Source organism: Lingula anatina, chromosome 5 (genome assembly GCF_051362555.1).
Source record: "Lingula anatina isolate TDL-2025a chromosome 5, LinAna3.0, whole genome shotgun sequence".
In the NCBI taxonomy this organism is placed as follows: Eukaryota; Metazoa; Brachiopoda; class Lingulata; order Lingulida; family Lingulidae; genus Lingula; species Lingula anatina.
In genome coordinates this window covers 24,811,868-24,831,662 of record NC_141771.1, presented here as the reverse complement: position 1 = coordinate 24,831,662, position 19,795 = coordinate 24,811,868, and the positions used below count along the sequence as shown (strand labels likewise).

At 38.2% G+C, this 19,795-nt stretch overlaps 3 protein-coding genes across 3 annotated transcripts; all 3 read left to right on the top strand.

The window, feature by feature from the left end:
* The first annotated feature begins 770 nt into the window (after positions 1-770).
* LOC106171933 (uncharacterized) lies at positions 771-4,019 on the top strand. The gene has a single exon (XM_087013908.1). The coding sequence runs from the start codon at positions 919-921 to the stop codon at positions 3,127-3,129; it is 2,211 nt and encodes a 736-aa protein (XP_086870034.1). The 5' UTR covers positions 771-918; the 3' UTR covers positions 3,130-4,019.
* A 2,001-nt stretch (positions 4,020-6,020) lies between these two features.
* On the top strand, positions 6,021-8,253 carry LOC147761978 (uncharacterized). Its single transcript, XM_087014117.1, has 2 exons — positions 6,021-6,869; positions 7,027-8,253. Exons 1-2 carry the CDS (start codon positions 6,021-6,023, stop codon positions 8,251-8,253), a joined length of 2,076 nt encoding a protein of 691 aa, XP_086870243.1.
* Positions 8,254-14,414: 6,161 nt separating this feature from the next.
* Positions 14,415-16,628, top strand: LOC147761977 (uncharacterized). The gene has a single exon (XM_087014116.1). It carries the CDS (start codon positions 14,415-14,417, stop codon positions 16,626-16,628), a length of 2,214 nt encoding a protein of 737 aa, XP_086870242.1.
* Positions 16,629-19,795: the final 3,167 nt, after the last annotated feature.

The following is a 19,795-nucleotide window of genomic DNA, read 5'->3' as shown; positions in this document are numbered from 1 at the left end:
GGGGCGTTATTTTAATCGCGGGACTGGAAAGATGTTGAGTCTCCCTTGAAAAGAAGTCTATATCCCAAACACGAAAAAAAGTAAATACAAAAGCGTTAATAAAAGTAGAAATCGATTATAAAGTATCAATAGCACAAGCAAAATTAAAGTCATTTTAGTAAGTCATTATTGTTATGCAATTCAAAAATACATTTTGACGTTTGCACAAAGTTCACAATATCCTTCGGTGTCCATAACAAAAATAATAACCTTGAACTAAATTTCAAATAAAAAAATAATAATCCCGGAAACGATACTGAATGGCTCCATTCTTATCTCGACGGCACATGGTTTATTACGCTCCTACAGTCTTGGTTGAAAAGTAAAACATTTCCCACCTGGAGTGATCATCTCTCAGGAATTTACATCTGTGATCTTTATGACTGGTAAGAATTGTTTCATGGCCTGACGCTGAACAAATAAAATAAAAACCAACAAAACCAAAGGAACTCAAAATAACGCAACTAAAGAGTTTTAATTCCTATTACGTTAATGCACGCATTATGGTCCGAAAGACAAGTGCAAGTGACAAGTGCACCTCTTCTCCCATTTCTTCCCTTCTTCAACTATTTATCCAACTGCAACACTTCCCTTGCGTTTTTTTCTTTTTCTATTACATGTAACTCTGTTAAGTTGTCCGTGCGCATCATATAGGGCCTACATATTCATTCCTTCTATTCCGCCTTGTCGTTTGTTTAAGGTCACGAGGTGATGCTAAATATGTCAAGGCTGTATGCATTATAAGATGGCGGCTCCCTTTTCCAGGCTGTTTACGTGGCAGAGCGATCGTTAAAATTCAGCTAAAACAGGGCTAACTAGAAATAATTTTCACCAAGATACTGGAAGGATCGTAGTGCGGCCCGGTCACGTTACAATACCATGGCAATGGCTTCGAAAAAGCTGTGTAACGTCTTCAGTGAGAACTTTTTAACGTGTCATGTATGTCTGGAGGAATATAAAGACCCGAGAGTGCTCCCCTGTTACCACACGTTCTGCCTGGAATGCATTGCTGACCATGCAGCCAAGAATGGTGTCCAGAACAAGTTCTCCTGTCCCGTGTGTCGCCAAGAGGCTCCCGTACCACCAGGTGGGTTAGAAACTCTCGTGAAAAACTTCTTCTTAAGAAAAGTAACAGACTTCATGAAAGACCAGAAAGCGCCCGAGGGGAGACTTTGTGAGTATTGTAACCATAAAGAGGCCACTTTCATGTGCCAAGGTTGTCCAGAAACCAACCAACTGTGTGCTACATGTCGTGCTATTCACGACAAAATTCCGTCTTGTAAGGGCCATTCGTTTGTACCTCTGTCACAAGTCGACATCTTAGTTAAGACAGGCAATATACGAGAACAATTGCGCCACGTATTAGATAAAGTTCAACACTGCGACAAACACGACGGAGAACCGCTGGCATTCTATTGTGTAAATGATGACACTGTTATATGCAGAGAATGTATTGTAAAAGTCCACAGCAAACACGATTTCAAAGCATTAGGGGATGTGGTAAAATTTCAAAGAGATCTGATAAAAGAAAAGCTGAAATGTCTTCCTACTGAGAAACTGTCTCGTTTTGAGAAGGCGGAGAATGCCATTATACGAACGGAAGAGGGGCTAACAGAAAATCAGACAAAAGTACTCCGTTTGGTTGATTCTCAGAAATTAGCCATGACGAAAGAGATAAAAGAAAACAATAAAACCATTGAAAGAGAACTCAGCAATTATTATCAAGAAGTAGAGAAGGACGTCCGTCAACAGACCGACGCGTATTTAGCAAGTGTAAAACAACATTTAGAAACGTATCGAATAAAAGTACAGTCAGATTACAACGAAATGCAAAATGCCTTAGATACCAAAAGCTACGAAATAGCGGCAGAAGTGAAGGCATTCACCTCCACGCAGGTGAAGACTTTAGAAGCTGAAAAGGACAAGCTAGAAATGAGCAAGATTCCCATTCAGAGTATTCGTGAATTCGCTCAGCAGCTAACAGACACCGGCTCCGACATTGAGGTCATGACCCACTCTAAAAAACTCAAAACTAGAATCCAAGAGTTACAGACAGTAGAACCAGTCTTTGATACCAAGATCACCGACATAAGATTTACACCAGGACAAACAGATATGGACGTCGTGCTGCAGCTTCCTAAAATTTCTGAACCACAGCTGTCCATCAAAACGGGGTCAATTACGGCCAAAACATACCGGGGTCCTTTGGATACGTATTTTGGAAGTTTAAAACAAAAAAGAGCAAACTATCCTGCACTGAAGGAATTTCTTAGAGTAACCTGGCTTCATAAGCCGGTGCGGAATGTATGTTTTGGCGTGATATGTTCGCTGCGGGATATCCAGTGCACAGATGACGGTTGTATTTTATTTGTATATGGGGCTTACTATTCTCCTGCTGAGAAAGTGTCTGTATTCTCCAGCACAGGTCAACGTAATAGTGAGATCAGTATAGAGGGAGGGGCGAGGTGTATCACTACAGTCAGTAACGATAGATTCGTGGTCGCATGTGACGACAATTGCTGTAGACTGTATTCAACATCAGGTCAAGTTATCCGATGTTTTGGTCAGGGTGACATGTCTGACCCCTGGGGTGTCACTGTGGACCGTACAGAGGGTAAGGTGTACGTATGTGATAGTGGTGCACAGTGCATCTGTGTGTACGACATGATGTCATTTAACCTTGTAAACAGAATTCCTATCCCAATGTGCAGTAAAGGTCCACTGTGCTGTGTATACCACCACGGCATCAATGCCATCATAGTCAGCGACTACAGTGCCCACTGTGTGTATGCAGTGACACCCCAGGGTGACGTCGTGTTTCAATACGGAGCACGAGGTCAGAGTGGAAGTGGGGACAGACAACTGAGTAATCCACGAGGAGTGTGCGTAGATAAGTTTGGACACATATTCATAGCTGACAGCAGTAATCACAGGGTGGTTGTTCTTGGTTTAAATGGAAGATTTCTACGTAACATTTTGAGTGACGGCAAACAAAATCCTGTATCAGTCGATGTCAACAGTAACGGACAGCTTGTTGTTGCGACGTCCCGTGGTGGAATATCAATTTATAAGTATATTGATAAGAAATAACTTATGATTTGACACTGTGATGATGTTTGAATTGTGATTAATATCACAAACGAAAATGTAATGAACACACTGTTAACTTAGAACCATCCGGCACCCTGTTTGTTTTATATCCATGCTGAGAGTATACGGAATTTATGAATTTGATAAACACAGTATAAGTGTAAAGTAATATAAGGTAATCAATTTTAGCACTTTTAACACTTTCATCCTTTGCAGATCACCAAATAATTGATTTCATTCACAGTTAAAGCAATAATAACTCTTCGTTTTGTCCAAAAAAATGAATTTTCCTGGAGTAAACATCAATTTTCTCATACTTACCAATGGTTAATGAATCCATTTTTACATTCAAAGTTAGTCCCTGGTTATTTTTCTAAAAAGTTTGGTTTTTTGTTAAAATCTCTTAAGATTAAGAGATTTTAACAGAGTATAGACATCAATGCAGGTCACGTTGTCTAAAGACAAGTTCAGATATCAGAATAATAGTTATAACTGCTGTTTTTGTGGTAAAACAGAATATATTATATATTTCTATGAGTTATTCACAAGGTTTTTATTGTGAAATATAGATCTCATACAAATAGTTATTGTCCCTTTAATATCTTTAATTTATAAAATATAATTGATAACAGTGGATTTATCTTTTGAAACCTGTTGATATTATCATTTTTAGCGTGAAGAGTTTTTATAGCTATATGATTGATATGGTATATAACAAGAACTATAAAGATTGGGGGGTATATTATTTTATATCATTGTTACTGTTATCCCCCATCCATTAAAGTGAGGAACATGAGACGTTGTCATTAGGAATGTTAGACTTTGCTGGTTATTGGTACAAATACAACTTGATGTTTAGAAATAAAATCAATGAGTTTTGATTTTGTTAAGTATATCTTTATTATTGTTATCATTTTGAGATTCCGCTGTACAAAGGCGTTCGCCAGCAAAACATTTTTTTCTTTCCAGTAATCTTGTGCATGTTAATGTCGACGGGAGAGTCGATCCGGGCATAATTATACAAATAGTGCACAGTGTTGAAAGGAGTACAGAATATAGTGACGAGTTAGAGAAAATAAGAACAGGACCCCTGCTTTCTCTGTCTGGGCACTGTTCTAATTCATATACAATGTGCAAGACTACCAAAACCTTAAGAGGGAGGGGTCGAGAGAGGAAAGGTGCAAATTGTGGCATGACAAAAGCGTTGATGTATTCATGAAAAATGAAAATATATGGAAAATTAACTCGAGGAGTAGCATTAACTCCACTGAGCTCGGTTCACGCGTACCCCCTGTGCTTTAACGAGGTGTCTAAAATAACATGTAAGTTACAGACTTAACTTAATACAAGATAAATTGTTTAATAAGCTTCAGAAATTTATGGCTCATATTTTATAGGATTTATCATTCATATTCGTGAAGTATGTGGTATTATTAAGTGGCATATAGAAAAAAATATCAACGACAGTCGGATTTTCTGTCCCCATCTTTCTACGCTTATGACTGAGGTGATTGAAAAAAGTAGGGGTAAGCCCCCTTACACCCCTGCCCATTATACGTCACAATAAACAGCACACACTTGGTTTCTTTATATTGATATTGCTTTATTAATGACAAAATGTTCTCACGAGAAGTGGACGCCATCTTACCCATGTCTTTTGTCTGTGTTACACACTATTTAATCGTCTAAATTATCATTTAAAGGAATCAAAACACTGATTCACGAAGCTTATGATAACAATGATTATTTTTTTGAAAAACTGAAGGGGAGGGGTCAGGCACCCCCTTATCCCTGCCCCACCCCACCCGCACCCCTCTAAATTCACCACTGTTGGATGTAATCGCAAACCTTTCACTTCCCTTACTTGGCCGTGGTCCTGAAATACGTATCAATATACAATTATCATTGAAATAACTTACACCAATAGACCTAATCTCTCTTCACTGAGAACGGAGCAGGAAAAAATGTATACTAAACAGAAATAAAAGGCATTTAAGGGAGTGTGGGGTGTCAATTTAAAGCTTAGTGCTTTTATCTGGTCGACAATATAGTTAGGAATTGTTTCATGGCCCTTGCAAAACCATAATGTAGAGACTCAAGGATGAGCAAAATGCCGTGTTGTCCATGAATAAAAACGAGCCCCAATATCTCCGTCTAAGCAACATCTGCGTTCATGACTTCTTAGCACTTTAGATTTTTTTCTACAAACAGCAGGTAAATATTGAAACAGTAATATCTCCATTATTTCGATGTTCCACATAACATCGTTATCAGATCATGAGGCTATATGACACTAAAATTTATAAATCATAATAAAAGCACTGTCTTACATAGTTTACATTAAATGGGTCGTCATTTTGGTTTAGCGACGATTTTCATGCAAAAAGGAGATATGCTCTAATGGTGACAGTAGAGCAAGTGTAGCACTGACGACCTGGTAACGAAGAGCCTATTGGCCATAATGGATAATACTCTAACATTAACAACAGCGAAATGATTCATCATTGATAAAAAAAATGGTTGGTGAAGCCACGAGGTTACACATCATATTTGACTTGATGGCAAGCAAAATAAGACGTACTCATAACAAGTCCATTAAGAATGACACAACCCTCCCTCTCGCACGCACACTCAAAAACAATCGGCACACGACTGCTAGCAGCATATTACTGATAAATCACGCTGTACTTTGATATCACCCTGACTGTGATGTGAATATATAACTTTATCAAACAATACATTAGAGATATAAATGATATATAAAGATAATTATAAAGATTATTAATGATTATTAATGATATATAAAGCATACGCAAAGGTCTGGCAGCAGTAGAGCGGGGAAGCCTGCTTGTAGGGGGCGGGGCGCTGTGCCCACTCTGGGTGCTTATACCATGGCAGTGGCTTCGAAAAAAATGTGCAGCGCCTTCAGCGAGAACTTTCTAACATGTCAGATATGCCTGAAAGAATATGAAGACCCGAGAGTGCTCCCATGTTACCACACGTTCTGTCTGGAATGCATTGCTGACCATGCAGCCAAAAATGGTGTCCAGAACAAGTTCTCCTGTCCTGTGTGTCGCCAAGAGGCCCCTGTACCATCAGGTGGGTTTGAAACTCTCGTGAAAAACTTCTTCCTAAGAAAAGTAACAGATTTCATGAAAGATCAGAAAGCGCCAGAGGGGAAACTTTGTAACTACTGTAAGCATAAAGAGGCCACTTTGCTGTGCCAAGGTTGTCCAAAAACCAACCAACTGTGTGTTACATGTCGTGAATTGCATGACAGTATCCCTGCATTAAATGGACATCACTTTGTACATCTATCAACCGTCGATTTCTCAGTTAACCCATGTGACATACGAGAACAATTACCCAAAGCTCAATACTGCGACAAACACGACGGCGAGCAGTTAACATTCTATTGTGAAGAGGATGAGACCGTGGCATGTAGAGATTGTATTTTGGAAACTCACAGTAAACACGACTTTAGAAAAATTAGAGATGTGGTGAAATGTCAACGGGAGTTAATACAAGAAAAACTGAGATGTATCCCAAGTGAGAAACTGTCTCGTTTTGAAAAGGTGGAGAAAGCCATTGCAAGATCAGAGAAAAAGCTGACAGAAAATCAGACAAATGTTCTTCGTTTGGTGGATTCCCAAAAATTAGCTATGACCAAGGAGTTAATGGAAAACAGTGAAACTATTGAAAGAGAACTAAGTACTTATTATCAACAAGTAGAGAAAGACGTACGTCAACAGATCGACGCGTATTTAACAAGTATGAAACACCATTTGGAAACGTACCAAACCAAAAGTACTGTCAGATTACATGGAAATGCAGAAAGCTATAGATGACAAAAGCAACGAAATAACGACAGAAGTTAAGACACTCATCTCCACGCAGGTGAAGACTTTAGAAGCTGAAAAGGACAAGCAAGAAATGAACAAGATTCCCATCCAGAGCATCCGTGATTTAGCTCAGCAGCTCACAGATACCGGTTCTGACATGGAGGTCATTACCCACTCTAAAAAACTCCTACCTAGAATTCAGGAGTCACAGACATTAGAACCAGTCTTTGATACCAAGATCACTGACATAACATTTACACCAGGGAAAACAAAAATGGATGTTGTGCTACAGTTTCCTAAAATCCCTGAACCACGACCGCTGTTCATTAAAACGGGGTCCATTACGGCCAAAACATACCGGGGTCCCTTGGATGCATGTTTTGGAAGTTTGAAACAAGAAAGAGGTCACTGTCAAGACCTGACTGAATTTCAGAAGGTCACAAGTAAGGTAACATGGCTTGACAAGCCAGAGCGGAAAGTTTGTTTTAATGTTAAGGGCTGGCCACTGTGGGGCATCCAATGCACAGATGACGGTTGTATTTTAGTTTTACATAATGTAGCAGTGTCAGTATTCTCCAGTGCAGGTAAATGTAAGCGGAAGATCAGTATAGAGGCAGGGGTGAAATATATCGCTACAGTTAGTAACGATACATTCGTGGTTACAAGCTACGATAAATGCTGTAGACTGTATTTAACATCAGGTCAGGTTATCCGATGTTTTGGTGAGGGTGATATGTCTGACCCCTGTGGTGTCACTGTAGACCGTACAGAGGGTAAGGTATTCGTGTGTGATAGTGGTGCACAGTGCATCTGTGTGTACGACATGATATCTTTTCAACTTGTAAACAGAATCCCTATCCCAATGTGCAGTAAGAGCACACTGCGATGTGCATACCACCACGGCATCAATGCAATCATAGTCAGCGACTGCAGGGCCCACTGTGTCTATGCAGTGACACCCCAGGGTGACGTCATGTTCCAATACGGAACACGAGGTCAGAGTGGAAGTGAAGACGGACAACTGAGGTACCCAGATGGAGTGTGCATAGATAAGTTTGGACACATTTTCATAGCTGACAGTGGTAATCACAGGGTGGTTGTCCTTGGTTCGGACGGAAGATTTCTACCTAACATTCTGACAAGGAATGACAGCATTGAGGATCCTGCGTCAGTTGACGTCAACAGTAAGGGTGAGCTTGTTGTTGGAACTGAACTTGTCCAACTCCCAGGTGTAAACACCGGAGGAAAAATATCCACATACAAGTATATTAATGAGAAATGACTTGTATGATTTGAAACTTTAATGATGTTATTAATATAACTGAGGAAATGTAGTGAACACACCTCACAAATAGCCGCCACTTTTATGTGTGTGATTGTTTGTTGAAATTGTGCCAATGTGCATGAAGATATACGAAGACATATTCTATTATCAAATGAGCATTCCCTTCTTTTGCAGGTCAATATGTTTCTTTTTCATTTGCAGATATCATTTTTTCATTTTTAAATTTAAACTGTTAACAGTGGATTTCATTTTGGTTTATTATTGATCTTTTTTTTTCTTTAATTGAGCACTCCCATCTTTTGCAGATCAACATTTTTTTACTTGTAGATTTGAACTGTAAACAGTGAATTTCATTTGGCCTATATATGAAATGTTGATTTTTTTCATTTTCATGTGATAAGATTTAACAGGTAGATGATGAGTATAGAATATAAAACAAATGATAAAGATAAGAGTTTGCTGGTTATATTAAACGGCTTGATATTTCGGAAGTAAAATCGAACGGGCGTTGAAGATGTGAATTGCTTTATTTTTCATTATTTTGTTTAGCACTGAGGTTCAGTTTTTCAAAATGTAAATAAACGCGATCGACAGCAGAACGGTTTTTGTTTTCAGTGGTTTTTGCAATTTTAATGTCGACGGTGAAGTTTCTCTGGACATTATTAAACAAACAGTGCACAGTCTTGATAGGACTACGAAGTATGGTACACCAGTTAAAGAAATGCGAGCAGGACATCGGCTTCCTCTCACTGGATATAATTCTGTTTGCTTTTTAAAATCAAAATACTCACAGGACTACCAGGACCCCAAGAGGGAGGGGTCGTGAGAGGGAGGGTCGCGAGCTATCTAAGACATTGTGGGGTGAAAGCAAAACCGTCTGTTAGCTGTGTCACACACTATATTATTAAGTCTAATATATCATTAAATAGAAGTCTTGAGAAAAAATTAGTTGGCGACATCTTTGTTTCAAGAAGCTGTCGAATTCAACCTATAACTGATTTTCATGCGGTTGCTTCCCGCCGCCCGGTTGTCCTTGGAATGCAAACCAAGGGTCCCACGTAGGGTGAAACGTTTTTGTGGAGGGTGGAAAGAGAGTATGGGGCATACTTCTCAGGAAATTTAAGTGCAGGCGGTCATGTAGATTCCGCCCTTGTCATACAGAAGGCAAATAACGGACATCAAATCGCTCCATTAATGAATCGGAATGAATGTGTTTTTATCTGGTTGATAATTATCATATAATTGTTTTCATGTCGCTTTCAAAACATCAGTTTTGAAACCCAAAGATGAACAATATAGCGCGTTGTCCATGAGCACCAGGCAGCAATCCGTCTATGCAACATCTTCATCCATTCATTTCTTCTTAGCACGCTGTTTTCAAATACTCTTTTTAGACCTAGGACGTCATCAAAACGTCAACGTCTGTAAGTAAATTGTGACGTTATGGCATTGTAAAAAGATGACGTTAAAAACGTCACATAATAAATATTGCGTCATAAAAGAAAATTACGTCATACAATTTCATAGCTCTGCGGATAAACAGCAAATAAAGAGTCAGTGATTGAACTTCATTATGGAAAACAATGATGACAACATGGACTGTACGGGGACTGAAGGAGGTATGGATTGAAATAAATTATAATTGCCGGAATGCTGAACAGTTGGCATGTATTTTTTGTGTATTTCGAAATAAATGGAAATTAAGTTACTGCTTATTCTACTGACATTGGATACATTTGAAATTGAAGATCATTGCATTCATAATGCAATATCCGTCTTGCTACATGTAACTCTGACCTGTGCATGAAGCTAAACACTGTTTTACAGTGTACATGTAGCATTGAGTTTCACGTGGATTTACTTCCTTGAAAATGATGATTAATTAAATTTATAATGTAAAATAAAATTGGATAATTTAATCTGTATACCCGTCGTTGCTGTTGTTGTCATGTTGAAAGGGGGCGCTTTAGATAAAACTCATTGATAAAATACTAAAATTCTCAATATTCGACACGTTTAGATTGATGATCGCGATATATCTGAATTGTACTCTTTTCGACAGGTGGACAAAACGTTACCGTTGATCAATGCATTAAATTATCAATTTGCTTGTTAAGAAAAATATATGGCAATTGAAAATAGTATTATATAATTGTTCGGATACATGTACCTTTAACATCTTTTTGTCACATATATTTAAAGGCGGAGCTACAGAACTCACACAAACAGCCAATATTATTTTTCTGAATATTATATGTATTAATTGTCTCGTTATAATTTCAAGAAACGTAGAATTAGGGCTCTATACTTATAATATTGCGTTAAAAAAGAAAAAAAATGTCATGTGAGTTGTCATGATAAAAGCTGCAGTCACCCCTAAAGTTACGTACCTCTTACAAATGGATTGATATATAAGTAACTGAGTTGTCATGATAAAAGCTGCAGTCACCCCTAAAGTTACGTACCTCTTACAAATGGAGTGATATATCAGTAACTGAGTTGATAATGCAATGGTAAAGGGTTATTAATATATGAAACACATCCATTTATCTATTGGCTATCAATGTAATTGAGTGAAATGATTCATCAATAATAAAAGTAACTTTTATTCATGTTTTCGTGCTACGATGGTTGGTCAAAACACCAAGTATCAAATCATATTTAACTTGATGACAAGCAAAATAAGGACTCATGAATGACACTTCACCCCCCCCTCACACACACACAGAAACACACACACACACACACACACACACACACACAGACAGAAACACACACACACACACACACACACACACACACACACACGTACAGAAACAACCTGCACACCGCTACAAGCAGCATATGACTGATAAATCACGTTTTACTCTGATATCACCCTGACTGTATTGTGTATGTATAGATAACTATCAAACAATGCCTCAAGATTTACAGACTCGAGTCACGGCTTAGGCACATGGACTTGCAGTTTATCAGTAGTTTGGATACGTTGATTAAGTCCTCATAATTGTCAACATCATATGATCATGATGAATCAATCGGTGACAGTTTTAACGTAGTATAGATTAAACGATAAAATTTTATGAACGCACACAACGGCTTTGGCAGCAGTAGAGCTGGGCGGTCGGCGTGTAGAGGGATTACTGAGAAAAATAGTATAAAAACTTGTACAAAGGGAGTTGCTGAATAAATGTTTGAAGGCTCCAGAACGTTGTTATCCTCACTATAATAATATCAATACCTTCAAAATATATATTTCCAAGAAAAAAAAATATAAGCCACTTGTGTGCATTTCATTTTTTAATTATGTGTATAGTATTTCGTTCAAAGTAGAAAATACCAGATAATACAATATGATTGTTTTATAATGCTATAACGCGGTGAGGCAATGCACATCCCTGCAAGAGCATGGGGTTCAATATTTCATTTAATAGCGAACAATGGCAGGAATCCGAGATATCACTAAGTCTCACTACTCAAACAACATATGAAGTGAGAGAGAGAGAGGTTAGAAATACTGACGAAGGCTGTGTGATAACAAAGAAGAGCTGACATACACACAATGGACAATAGAAGTGTCATCCCCTGAATCAGAGTAATCAAATAATAATCAAGTAATCAATAATCAAATTAGGCAGATCTTGAGTAGTTAAATGTCTGGTCCTTTTTTTTTTTTTTTTTGGTGAAATTTGATGTTAATAAAATTATACCAGGAGCATATCATTCAACAGTCATTTGTCTCCCCCAAAGTACTGGTTCCGTAGGGTGACACTTCTATTCGGTTATTTTCAGTGTATTTACTCACAGGTCATGCCCCATTACAGCCTGTTGTACACTGTATATCAGAAGGGATACGAAATTGTTTTGTCTGTCACTTTTGAAATGCTTTCCTAAAAGGCCTTGCTGAGGCTTGGAGCTTCATCCTAACTGCCAAAAAGTCAGCCCCAACCACCTCCCGCGCATTCTCGCGAGCTTTCTAAAGTTGTATGACGTCAAACATCTCGGCTGGTCTCCCTGTAGGCTACGTGTACCTGGGGTTATAATAAGGACCAATACGAGAGACGTCACACACTACATGTGTAACAGAAAATCCGTTCTCCATTGAATTCGTACAGGTTAAGGTTAGCGTGACGCAAGACATGGGTGCCTGTGTAACATGAAAATCTGACTCCCATGAAAATGTGACTCCCCAGTCAGATTTTCATTATGAAAATGTGACTCCCCAGTCAGATTTTCATAATGAAAATGTGACTCCCCCCATGAAAATTTGACTCCCCCTCCACAAAACTTCATACATCTATTTTTATTTAAGTATATGACTGTGATCTTGTAGTATGTAAAATGGATGATACGTTGGCACATTTTTTGTAGTTTGCAGTGAAAATTCAAATGAAAAAATAAGAAAATTAAAAATGAGCACATAATGAAAATCTGACTCCCCCATGAAAATTTGACTCCCCCCTCTTAAAACTTTATTAATCTTATTTTATTTTGGGTATATGTCTGTGATCTTGTAATTAGTAAAATAGTTGATACATTGGCACATTTTTTTTGTAGTTTGCAGTGAAAATTTTAATGAAAAAATAAGAAAATTAAAAATGTGCACATAATGAAAATCTGACTCCCCCATGAAAATATTACTCCCCCTCCACAAAACTTCATAAATCTTATTTTATTTTGATTATATGACTGTGGTCTTGTAGTATGTAAAAAAGAGGATAGATTGGCACATTTTTTGTAGTTTGCAGGTGAAAAATTATGTGAAAAAGTAAGAAAATTAAAAATGAGCAAATAATGAAAATCTGACTCCCCCATGAAAATTTGACTCCCCTATCACAAAACTTCATAAATCTTATTTTTTGCACCCATTTTTTTACTATCAAACTTTCAAGTACTTCCAATATAATCTTCATAAAGTATCCTAAAGGGAAAGATGTTGAAATGGTCATCAAATGTCAGATAAATAGCTTTTTCATAGGGGTGTCCTTGTGTGGTAAAATACAAATCTTTAATTTTTTTCATGAAAATTTTCACCTTCAAACTAACAAAAAGTGCCAATGTGTCCTCCATTATGCATACTACAAGATCATAGTCATTTAGTCAAATAAAATGAGATCACAGTCATATACTCAAAATAAAATAAGATTTATGAAGTTTTGTGGAGGGGGAGTCATATTTTCATGGGGGAGTCAGATTTTCATAATGTGTACATTTTTAATTTTCTCATTTTTTCATTAAAATTTTCACTGCAAACTACAAAAAATGTGCCAATGTATCAAACATTTTACATGCTACAGGATCACAGTCATATACTCAAAATAAAATAAGATTTATGAAGTTTTGTGGCGGGGGAGTCAAATTTTCATTAAGTGCACATTTTAATTTTCTCATTATTTCATTAAAATTTTCACTGCAAACTACAAAAAATGTGCCAATGTATCAACCATTTTACATTATACAAAATCACAGGCATATACTCAAAATAAAATGAGATTTATGAAAGTATTGTGGAGGGGAGTCAAATTTTCATGGGGGAACCAGATTTTCATTATGTGCACATTTTTAATTTTCTTTTTTTTTTTCATGAAAATTTTCACATGCAAACTACAAAAAAAGTGCCAATGTATCCTCCATTATGCATAATACAAGATTATAGTCATTTATTCAAATAAAATTAGATTAATGAATGTTTTTTTGGGGGGGAGTCAAAATTTCATAGGGGGAGTCAGATTTTCATTATGAAAATCTGACTGGGGAGTCACATTTTAGGGGAGTCAGATTTTCATGGTACACCTGCACTGGCCAAGGAACAGTTCACTCCTTCTGGGGTGTCAGTGATATGTCAAGCACTCAGCTAGTAGGGGGGGGAGTGTCGGTGGATGTTAAAGGGGAGGGGGGTACTATGGCACAAAGGGGTGATACTCCTGACAATGTATCACTGATATGTCAAGCACTCGGCTGGTGCTTCAGACTTTGATACTGTTCTGGTTATCGACAACATCATCTGACTGTGATGTGTACATCGGTTGACAACTTTGAAATAGAATAGATAACATATTAAATGATATATGAGCGTGCGCAACGGCTTTTACCAGCAGTAGAGAGTGGCGGTCGGTGTGTAGGGGGCGGGCGCTGTGCCCACTCTGGGCGCCTATACCATGGCAATGGTTTCGAAAGAGATCTATAACGTCTTCAGTGAAAATTTTTTAACGTGTCATATATGCCTGGAGGAATATAAAGACCCGAGAGTGCTCCCCTGTTACCACACGTTCTGCCTGGAATGTATTGCTGACCATGCAGCCAAGAATGGTGTCCAGAACAAGTTCTCCTGTCCCGTATGTCGCCAAGAGACCCCCATACCTACAGGTGGGTTAGAAACTCTCGTGAAAAACTTCTATGTAAGAAAAGTAACAGACTTCATGAAAGATCAGAAATCGCCCGCAGGGAGACTTTGTGAGTATTGTAACCATAAAGAGGCCATTTTGCTGTGCCAAGGATGTCCAAAAACCAACCAACTGTGCGCTACATGTCGTGACGTTCACGACAAAATACCGTCTTGCAAGGGCCATTTGCTTGTACCTCTGTCACAAGTCGATTTCTCAGTTAACCCTGCTGACATGCGAGATCATTTACGCCACGTATTAGATAAAGCTCAACACTGCGACAAACACGACGGAGAACCGCTGGCATTCTATTGTGAAAACGATGACACTATTATATGCAGGGAGTGCATTGTGAAGGTCCACAGCAAACACAATTTCAAGGAATTGGGGGATGCGGTGAAAGTTCAACGAGATCTAATACAAGAGAAGCTTAAACGCCTCCCTACTGAGAAACTGTCTCGTTTTGAGAAGGTGGAGTATGCCATTGTACGAACGGAGGAGAGGCTTGCAGAAAATCAGACAAAGGTTCTTCGTTTGGTGGATTCTCAGAAATTGGCTATGACGAAGGAGATAATGGAAAACAGCAAAGCCATTGAAAGAGAATTCAACGATTGTTATCAACAAGTAGAAAAAGAGGTACGTCAACAGACCGACGCGTATTTAATAAGTGTAAAACAACATTTCAAAACATACCAAACAAAAGTACAATTCGATTATAGTGAAATGCAAAAGGTAATAGATGACAAAAGCAACGATATAACGGCAGAACTTCTGTCACTGACCTCCACGCAGATGAAGACTTTAGAAGATGAAAAAGACAAGCAAGAAATGCACAAGATTTCCATCCAGAGCATTCGTGATTTCGCTCAGCAACTCACAGACACCGGTTCTGACATCGAGGTCATGACCCACTCTAAAAATCTCCAAACTAGAATTCAGGAGTTACAGGCAGTAGAACCAGTGTTTGATACCAAGATAACCGACATAACATTTACTCCAGGGCAAACAGAAATGGATGTTGTGCTGCAGTTTCCTGAAATTCCTGAACCACAGCTATCCATCAAAACGGGGTCCATTACGGCCAAAACATACCGGGGTCCCTTGGATGCACATTTTGGAAGTTTGAAACAAGAGAGAGCGTACTATCCCGAGATGATGGAATTTCAGAAAGTCGCATGGCTTGAAACGCCAAAGTTGAGTGCTTGTTTTAATGTTAAGGGTGACCTTCGTGATATCCAGTGCACAGATGACGGGTGTATTTTAGTTGGGCATGGTGACTTTTTCCGTGGTAAAACAGTGTCTGTATTTTCAAGCATAGGTTTATGTAATCGTGAGATCAGTATAGAGGGAGGGGTGAGGTATATCACTACAGTCAGTAACGATAAGTTCGTGGTCACATGCAAAGATAAATGCTGTAGACTGTATTCAACATCAGGTCAGGTTATCCAATGTTTTGGTCAGGGTGATATGTCTGACCCCTGTGGTGTCACTGTGGACCGTACAGAGTATAAGGTGTACGTGTGTGATAGTGGTGCACAGTGCATCTGTGTGTACGACATGATATATTTTCAAATTGTTAACAGAATTGTTATCCCAATGTGCAGTAAAGGTCCACTAAGCAGTGCATACCACCATGGCATCAATGCAATCATAGTCAGCGACTACAAGGCCCACTGTGTGTATGCAGTGACACCCCAGGGTGACGTCATGTTCCAATACGGAGCACGAGGTCAGAGTGGAAGTAGAGACGGACAACTGAGGAATCCAGAGGGAGTGTGCGTAGATAAGTTTGGACACATATTCATAGCAGACTTCAATAATCACAGGGTGGTTGTCCTGAGTTCATACGGGAGGTTTCTACGTAATATTTTAACAAGGGATGATGATATTGGATCTCCTTTGTCAATAGATGACAACAGTAACGGAGAGCTTGTTGTTGGAACTGACAGATGTGAAATATCCACGTATAAGTATATAAATAAGAAGTGACTTATGATCGATTTGACACTGTGGTGATGTTTGAATTGTGATGATATCACTGAGGAAAATGTATAGACAGAGGTAACAACTAGGCACTATATGTGTTGTATATATATATTGAAATTGTGTCGAAGTTCTAAATGAATTAGATACATCATACATGTATACGAGTCATTGCTAAAAGGTGCCGTGAAAATTGAAAATTACAGATGACAATAATTGTCTTCCTAAATGTTACTGGTTGAAAGACTTACAATCCTTCCTTATGCTGCTTATCATAAAAAGATAAGGAGGCCAGCGTTTTTTGAGAAATAGATTAAAAAATATGTCAGCTCCATTGAATTCGAATGTTACATTGGACACATTAAAGGTCATCACAAATGCAAGATCCCCGACATAATATCTCTGAATGTTATTTTTATCGTAGATTTACATGTTTACTTGTCACTTACTTAACCTACAAGTCATATTATGTAACTTCTATTTCATTCTTCTCTGTGTCCAGTGTAACATCCAACAGTCAGTACCTCTGCTCTTTTTCATAAAAATGCAACAATGACAAATATATTGAGAAAATCTGACTAGTTTTATTTTATTGCATATTCTCAACAATTTGGATTGAAATTTATCTGATTAACACTTAGTTGAGCTATTAAACTAATGGTTTACAACGTCGGATGTTACATTTTGCAGTTGGACACAGCAATTGTGTAACTGTGTATTCAGCGAGAATTTCACAGCAAAAGTGATTGAATAAGTGGGATTTATCAATTTAATTTGTTTTTCTTCTTTTTTCTTTCTTCTCTCCCTTTATGGCTTAGAGCTAGCCACTGGGGACATATAGACCTGAAAATATAATTATATTTAGATATTAATCCAAAGCTGGTAAAAACACAGAAGACAGATGATAAAGTCTAAAGTAATTTTCATTGGCATGTCTGAAATGCTAAAAATATGTTCTGAAAAGCAGTTTCAAGGAGGTACAGTGTCCAATATTCAGCAGGGTTACGGCGGGGGGGGGGGGGGGGGGGGGGGGGAGGGGGGGGGGGTACGCCAGCCAAAAGGCATTGAAATCATTTTACTTCAACCATGCATATTTATACAAAAGAATTCTCAATCATTCATTCAAAATAAAAAATAAATAAAGGCGAAATTTGATACATTATAAATATAAGAAAATAAATTACCACCATCAAATTATAAATATTTATCCCCTCCCCAAAGAAAAATAAAATTCCCCAGACATTGACGCCTTCGAGTAATGAACGAAAACCGGAAGTACGTGTTTTTGAAGTTTTTCCTGTCATGCCCATCGTAAAATGAAGCGTCTGTTACAAAGTATCAAAAGAGGAATTCACGTGCTTGCTTGCGATGCGTTCAGAACACTTTGTTTACACACTGACTGACAAGTTGATGTCAGAAATGCACAATGTTTTCTGTCTAATTACCAGGGCTAGATACCCAACCTGTCCTGAGCGAGAAGTGGGGAGGGGGTGCTGTTAAATTAATTTTATTAAAATATTCAAAATTTATAATATTTGAATAAAGTTCAATGGAAAATTAAAGAATCATCATTTTATAATACTTTACTTTTTAGGGGTTATCACGTGTTTGATTTAAAAAATTAACCCTAATAAGCATGGACCCATCAGAAAGGATTTCTCTCAGTAAGTTGAACTAACCCCCCCCCCCCCCCCCCCCCTTTTTTCACTTTTCTTAATCAGACTCTGACCTTTTCAGGGCCTCATCATTGGTCACTTAACAGGATCCCGACCTTTTCAGAGCCAAAGTACACTTCCTTTTTAAGTCAGTTTCTGACCTTTTTAGGGCCTCATCCACGTTGCTTTTTAAACTAGTTTCTGACCTTTTCAGGGCCAAGGTAAACTTCCTTCATAATCAGAATCCGGCCTTTTTCAGGGCCTCGTGCACTCTAGTTTATTAAGCAAATTCTGTCCTTTTCAGGGCCTCATACACATTTGCTCTCTTATCCGGATCCTGACCTTTTCAGGGCCAAGATACACGTCCTTCTTTTAGGGACTTGTGCACATTCACATTCTTGTGCATAACCAGATTCTATCCTTTTCAGGACCAAGGTTCACCTTTCTTAACCAGTTTCTTACCTTTTCAGGGTTTATGTATGTTGTGTTCTCTACCAGTTTCTGACCTTTTCAAGGCTATGGTACATTTCCTTCTTAATCAGATTCTGTCCTTTTCAGGGTACATTCGTTTTTTCACCAGATTCTGTCCTTTTCGGGACTAAGGTTCACCTTTCTTAACCAGTTTCTGACCTTTTCAGGATCTATGAATGTTGTGTTCTTTACCAGTTTCTGACCTTTTCAGGGCACATTCGTTTCTTAACCCGATTCTGTCCTTTTCAGGGCACATTCATTTCTTAACCAGATTCTGTCCTTTTCAGGGACAAGGTTCACCTTTCTTAACCAGTTTCCCAATTTTTCAGGGCATCTTGCATATTCGTTTCTAAACCAGCTTCTTAAGTATATTTCGGCCTTTACAGGACCTTACGTACATTCGTTTCGTTACCAAATTATGTCCTTTTCAAGGTCAAGCTACATTTCCTTTAACAGTTTCTTTAACAGATTCTGCCCTTTTAGAGCCCATTTCTTTCCTACCGAGATTAATACCTTTTCAGGCCCCCTTATACACCATGTATGCTGCACAGTATCAGACGTCTCCATTTCATTTAGTTATTAACGTCATTTCAACTTATATTTTCTGGCATATTTCTATGCCACAGTCACTTTATTTATGTATATTTTTCTTCCCACTGCATTGGGACAAACGGCATGCTTTTCCAACATAGTTCTTTATTTATTTATGCTTTCCTCATCACTATGTTGGGTCCATTGGCATGCTTTTAGGACATACTTGCTTATTTATTTATTTATATTTTCCTCACCCACTACTTCGGGTTGAGTGGCATGCTTTTAGGACATATTTGTGTATTTATTTATTTATATTATCCTCACCCACTACTTCGGGTTGAGTGGCATGCTTTTAGGACATATTTGTGTATTTATTTATTTATATTATCCTCCCCGCTACGTCGGGTTGAGCGGCATGCTTTTATGACATATTTGTTTATTTATTTATATTATCCTCCTCGCTACGTCGGGTTGGGCGGCATGCTTTTATGCCATGTTTATTTATTTATTTAT

Bases quoted from the DNA above. Each gene is read 5' to 3' on its own strand.
- LOC106171933 (XM_087013908.1), top strand. From the start codon at position 919: ATGGCAATGGCTTCGAAAAAGCTGTGTAACGTCTTCAGTGAGAACTTT.
- LOC147761978 (XM_087014117.1), top strand. From the start codon at position 6,021: ATGGCAGTGGCTTCGAAAAAAATGTGCAGCGCCTTCAGCGAGAACTTT. The intron at 6,870-7,026 runs GTACGTCAACAG...ATCTCCACGCAG, and splicing joins ATCAACAAGTAGAGAAAGAC to GTGAAGACTTTAGAAGCTGA.
- LOC147761977 (XM_087014116.1), top strand. From the start codon at position 14,415: ATGGCAATGGTTTCGAAAGAGATCTATAACGTCTTCAGTGAAAATTTT.